At 37.4% G+C, this 6,571-nt stretch overlaps 1 protein-coding gene across 1 annotated transcript in view; it reads right to left on the bottom strand.

Annotated features, from left to right (window-relative positions):
• Positions 1–1,381: 1,381 nt before the first annotated feature.
• The window catches only part of LOC122076788 (protein MANNAN SYNTHESIS-RELATED 1-like), a 7,444-nt gene continuing 2,254 nt past the window's right edge, over positions 1,382–6,571 (bottom strand). The window contains exons 4-6 of the mRNA XM_042642337.1: positions 4,102–4,187; positions 2,105–2,684; positions 1,382–1,971 (exon numbers count right to left, since the gene is read on the bottom strand). Coding sequence (XP_042498271.1) covers positions 1,693–1,971; positions 2,105–2,684; positions 4,102–4,187 — 945 coding nt within the window. The 3' untranslated portion in view covers positions 1,382–1,692. The remainder of the gene's footprint in view (positions 1,972–2,104; positions 2,685–4,101; positions 4,188–6,571) is intronic.

Below are 6,571 nucleotides of genomic sequence, written 5' to 3' on the forward strand. Positions count from 1 at the left end.
TGTCTCCAAAGGGTTGATCACAAAGGTGATTGTAAGGTATGATTGCTACCACTGGCAAAGCAATTGAAAAGGTTTCAATGGTAACAAGGAAAGCTAATTGTGATAAGGTGTGATCACCACCATTAAAAAGTGATTGAGATAGTGGATATAGTGGATATAGGAAAGTGTGTCAACCCCCTCTAAATTGAATTGTGTCATTTTTTTCTCTCCTTCCTCCTTATCTGATTGTGTTGTAATCTCATTTTTCCAACAAGAAAAAAAAAATATCTTATTTGACACCCCTCTTGGGTTACCAACCAGTCCTGCATTTTGACTGAAAAAATCCATTTCATAAGAACCTCCTTTGTTATTGATGATATAAATATCTTTTGAGTTTTTAGTGAAATTGGTGATTATATACAAATGAGTACTTGCAAAGATCATGTTAAAGAGCTAATTTAAGGGACTTGAAAGGATATGAACCAACTTTCTCTATTGTTCTTTGTTAGTTTCATGTATGTCCGTGTTCTAAGATATTCAGAAATTCAATTGTTTAAAAAATTCTCCGATTTTTTTAGTCTGCTCTCGTCTCGACCATTGTGATTTTGCTTCACTAGATTCGCCCCAACGTAGAAAAAGAGCCGGTGCTTGACTATGTCAGTGCTAATACCCAGCATGTTGTCGTAGAACCATGCAACCACTTTCCTATACTCTCTTAGGTCTTTGGAAGTTGATGTTGAAATGCAACCCTAAAACGATGTAAAAGATAATGGAAAAAACAAGAACAAACAATGTACAGTAATTTACGGGGTTCAACAAGATTGCCTACGTTCTCAATGAGATAAGATCTTACTTCACTATTAATGGAGAATAAGATTGCCTACATCCTCACACCGTCGTCCTACCTATCAAGACGCCTGCACCAGCACTCCCTAGATTAAACTATGACGGAATACAAGACATTGTGCACCAACAGTTGATTCCTCCTAAATATCTCATTTCAATTGGAATTTGGTTATTCATGATGTATGATGATCCTTGTTAAGCATCCATGCCTGAATGGTTAAAGCACCCAACTCATATACTAGCTAGGATTGTTGGCATCAGGTCATGAGTGGACTCCAAGATATATTGAACGCACTAATGGATGAGCTGGTCAAGGGAGATTGAAGAGGTACAATGTTCACCAAGGATTCGAAACTAGTAATCCAGAATCAGCCCTCAGATCTAAAAACTCAACAATTAATCGAGATCGATCTCAGCCAATTCTTAAACCAATGTGTGCCAGAAATGAAGACTGATGGATCATCCACAAAAAAGGAACCCAGGGCTCCAACTGGGAGAAGGGAAAGGCATGCCATTACCAAAACAAGCATTAATCCATCTTGAGAGCTGCTCAAAATAAACAAGGCGACAGAACTAAATAATAGACAAAAAAAACAATTTTTTGTTTTACACACGTGAAAAGATTTGTATAATGAATGTATAAAGATGAGATCAATGGCACATTTTAACTTTCTCACATGGATAGTTTGTTTGGGTTTGGCTAACATTTAAGGAAAGATAAAGCACAAACCCAATCACCCATTTACTCAAAAAGCAAAAAAAGGCTACAGCAGAACAGAGAAACTGAAACATTGCCTATTTGCAGAGGCTTCAAGAGCTATAAGGGGAAAGGAAGTATTCAAAACTTTCTTCAGGTTGATACTTACGTTAGCAGAAACATGAATGTGCAAGGTGGTTCTTCTTGGAAACATATGAGGAAATAAAATCAGCAGCAGAAGCTGAAGTGCTGGATACTTCGGATGGAACAAGTATCTGCGTCTTACCGGAAGCAATTCTCTTCCCAGCAACATTGGCATAGAAAAGCCCAGAGATGGCAGGCACAAAAACATCACTCTGAGAACAGATATAGAAGTCGAGGACCTTCTCAATTTCAAAACCTCCAGAGCCGAGAAATTTATGCTTCTTATCTCCGGGTATTATACTGTCCTGGAAAGTACAAAAAGCAAACAATTTCCAAAATGTCAAGTTCTCAATAAAGCATAAAGACAAAGGCATCACATTATTAAACAAGGGATACTTTGTTTCTATCTCGAACACGACAAAAGTAAAGGTCCAATACCTTTGTATAGGTTTTTGGGAAGAATTCCTTCAGAGCATCAAGACTATCATGCCACTTAGATTGAGTCAAATAAATTGTAGTGTCCCTCTGAAAGCCAATTTTCCTCAAAAATACTCCAATCTCTAGCGCATCGTAACAGCTTTTCCTTCCACTTTCTGTTCTTCCTTGACAAGCCTTCTTTTCCAATATGTCAACCCTCAAGTCCACTGCAATGAACTTGCTACCCGATTTCCGACTCGAAGTTCTTAGCCTCTCAATCATCAAGTCAACCACTTCTTGGAGTTCTGGTTCTAATTGGAGAGTACCAAACATGGCCAAACATGCAACAGAGTCCAGATCCTTCTTCTCCTCTGCCTTTCTCATGTTTACAGAAGGGAAGTAAGTCACTAGCCTTATGTTTCTTTTCATTCTTAGTATTGGTTCAATTTGTTCAGCAATGTGGTCTTCAGTAACCCTGTTTGGGACCTTCACAACTGCAATCTTTCCTGCAGCTATTTCAGCAGGTTGATCTTTTGTTACTTTTACCACACCGTCCAAGATTTCAACAAACTTCTCCACATTGTAAACTTCATCAAAGTTCCTGGAAGAATATCAATAATTTTAATTTCAGAAATCATTCCAAAAGTGGACAATTCAAAGGCCAAAAAACAATGAAAACAGAATTCCCTAAAAAAAATGAAAGAGTAAGGGGGGAAGAAAAAGACAATCCAATATGACATATCTTTTGGTCTAGGAGACCAAATGGCATGTCCTTGAAACATCCACATGTGCACCATGCATCCAAGAGCATGGATCAGTTAGAAACCAACGAAAAATAGGACTCTACATTCATTCCATTCTGGGTCCAGTGGTTTTTGAGTCTAGTTGTTCTGTGTTGCCTAAGAGATTTCTTTACTAGGCATCATTGCCTAGGCACAAATTTCACAATAATAATAATTTGGTTTGGCAAACCATCAAATAAATATATCATGTAAACAAATAAAAAAAGAATCATTCTATATTCTCTATGCACAGGTGCATTAAGGGGGGAAAAAAAAAAGTGAAATATAAAAACTATAACAAAGAATGATATAACATATGAAACAAGAAAATAATATTAAGATAGTAAGATGGTAAATCCAGTTAGCACATGCGTAGTAGTTAAGTCATATAACCAATACAAACAGCTTACAACTAACAGAGATGTGAAATGGCAAATCCAGTTGATCAACTAATGACATGGTACTAGTTGGGACTTTCTTGGCCCTAGTTGACCAACTAGTATAATAACTTGGTACAATTACAAAACGTAAAGTTGGTTGAGTACTACTTGAGAGTCCACCATTAAACTACAATCATAGTCACATATCCTGAAGAAACGGCCACACATTATGGAATAAAGATTCAATGCTCCAAACTTTGAATGAAACCAATGAGGATCCTGGATTTGGGGAACATGGATGGTACATAGCATATCGCTTGATTGAATCATCAGGAAGCTTCATTCCAAATTGGGAAATTTATTAACGGCACCAGCCAGGAGAAGCCCACTAACTGTGAATAAAGAGGGTAAAATTAGAGAGAAATGTTCTACTACATTCCCCAAACATGGCCATCCACATGAGCTTCCTTCTGAGAAGCCACGCCATTCTTTTTTTTTTTTGGGTGAAGAAGCATGGCGTAATAGGTCATATCAAATCTGACCTGTGTTCAACAACCTATGCAAATGATTAATGAATCTCCAATGATTGTAACTTGGAGGTATTTATTTATCTAAATCTACCACTTTAATTTCTATTTGACATATAATTTTCAATGACGGGAAACAGCCTCTCCATGAAGTGGGGGCAAGGCTACTCCACACTGGCAGGAGCCTCGTACACTGGGTACACCATTTTTTTATATAATTTTCAAGGAAGGTATAATTGACAAGCAAAGAGAGATTAATAAAACTGCACAACTAATTTATAGTATGCAAGCAAGATAACTGTTATGCTATAGTTCTTTCAAACACTGACCTCTTGTCACCTGGTGTGCTTCCCCTGATGTCAGGGAGCACAAGTGTTGCCCCTAGATATCTTGCAACCACCACTGCATCAGCAATCTGAAACAAAAGGCAAGGAATCAGACAATAAGGACTGACCTTTGCAGGTCTGCAGAAACATAGACAATCACAGATGCAACAGGAGAGATTAATGGCAACTGCATGCAGATCCCAGTAATGCTTTCATTAGTAAGCCTTGTAATGATCTGCATCATTTTTCTTCAAGCAACGGCATAAATCTTGAGACAAATAAACCTGGTGTAATCACAGTTTAAAAAAATTGAATCATATCAGTCGAATCCGCCATGATGGATCCCGATTCTGGATGTTCCAGAGCAACCGATTCGACCCTGATTCTGAGTATAAAATCCTTGGGTGCAACGTGCAATTGACGGACTATTCGAATCCAACTAACAGGACTGTGTAAGGGTGAAAGATGAATAGAATTTGAAAGTAGCCAATTAGTTTAAATCAAAGAAGAAGAATACCTAAATTATCAAGTTATCTCTAATAAATCTTGATTGGCTTTCCAACAGGCATGTTTCGAAAGAAGAAAACTGATCAAGGTTAAGCTCAACTGTTAGCAACACTTGTCATTTCATGCCATCATTTTGGCCTCCCAATTCAATGTGGATGAATTGGAATTAAGCGCATTCCATGTAAAATTACCCAAAAAGAAAACAAAAATGCATAAAATATATTGGTTTCCCTCCAAAAACTCGGTTGGGTCTAAAATGTAATGGTCATCCACAGTAAAGGTTGATTGGAGGTTTTTGGCATGATTTTGGTTGGCCTCCATCAAGTTAGAGAAATAGAAGGATTTCTCAGAAATCCTTAATTTTGGGTTATCGGTATTTAAAATATGGAAGGCATCCTTGGCATTCATCTTGTCATCACATGCATCAATTGAGCCGGGTTTTTACCTCTGATGATTGATATCAATAACTGTCTGATGCAGTTGCATTAAAAATTGATATCCTGAATGGAAGCCTAGAAGTAAATCACAAGGGGCAGGTGGCAATCCAGTGGGCTGAAAACAAGTTTTGGATAGTTATGTTATAGGTTGGGTCTTTTATTTTGTTGAGTTTCATTGTAACGGGCCTAATATTCAACCATAAAGTGGGGGTGAAGTTAGTACACGGGATTAGTACTAAGTGTTTTGAGTTGGATTTGGATACATAATAGTTTTCAAGAGTTCCATTTTGATCTACCATGTCAAATCAGTATAAAAGAGTGATTAGGAGTCTTTTTATGAATCAGTTTAGGAAATTATAAGGTTATATATGTATACCCACTCCCCATCAGTTGGACATGATTCGACTATAAAAATTAAACCTTTTTTTTCAGGCTTTTGAGCTGTTGAGCTCTGCACGCGGGGCTGGTATTTCAGATCTATCTAGTTTCTTTTCTCCTCTTCTTCTAATTCTGAATTTTACTGCAAACCATGTGCTATCTTCATTCCTTTCTTCTATTCATCTCCAATTCTTCTTCAGTTTCTATTTTTTCTCCTGGTTTCTGTTCTCGGTGGATACACTGTTTTCAGTAAAGTTCCAGCTTGCTTCTTTGATACATACTCCTCTAGTAATTGACATATTGGGTCTGAAATTTAGTATTTGTACTTCTTTCATCATTCTCTCTTGGAATATGTTCTTGTTTTCTAGTGCATAGTGTATACATCACTTTATAGACCTATCATATTAACCTGATCTGTTCCTGAATTGTTTCCGCAACTGTCCCACTAATCCACCCAAAGCTTCTTTAGAACTCTAGTTCTGGTTTCTGATATTCAAGATTCTTACATCATTTTAGAGATCTGAAATCATACTATATTCAACCATAAAATAGAGCCAATTCTAAGGCTAACATGGTGTTCTGATTTCTGATAGGTGCCAATTCTAGTGTCTATTTTGGGTCCTCAACTTCTACGATTCTGAAATTTCCTATGGTTTTCTAATCCCTAATTCCTTAGGTGAAATTTGGTCCCCATGATGGGACTTTGTATGTCTGGAGATCTAACCCACATGCTGTGGAGTCACAAGCTCATGATCTTGAGACCTACACTCCAAAAATACAGAAATGCCAGAGTTCCTTTTCGTTCTTTTAATACTGCTTTCATCTTTCAATGAAAGTAGTTAATGAAAAGGGAACAACTCTCTCCAACGATCTGAGTGCACAGAGACAATAACCCACAGATATTGTAGGACTTCTACCAGCCTATTTTACCAAGTTTCCACCTTTCGAGGCTCCCAACATTACTTGGGCTCCAAAACAAGAATTTGTGTTGGACTTTCCCTTTTATATCTCGAAAAATAGTGATGCCAGGGGTACAAAAGTCAAGTGAACATGATGCAATTCAATCACATCGATGACACTTATGACAACCCAAAGCCAAATACTATTACAAAGAATCTCATTCTACCAAGTCCAACTCTAGTAGCCACAAA

Source organism: Macadamia integrifolia, chromosome 4 (assembly GCF_013358625.1).
Source record: "Macadamia integrifolia cultivar HAES 741 chromosome 4, SCU_Mint_v3, whole genome shotgun sequence".
Classification (NCBI taxonomy): Eukaryota; Viridiplantae; Streptophyta; class Magnoliopsida; order Proteales; family Proteaceae; genus Macadamia; species Macadamia integrifolia.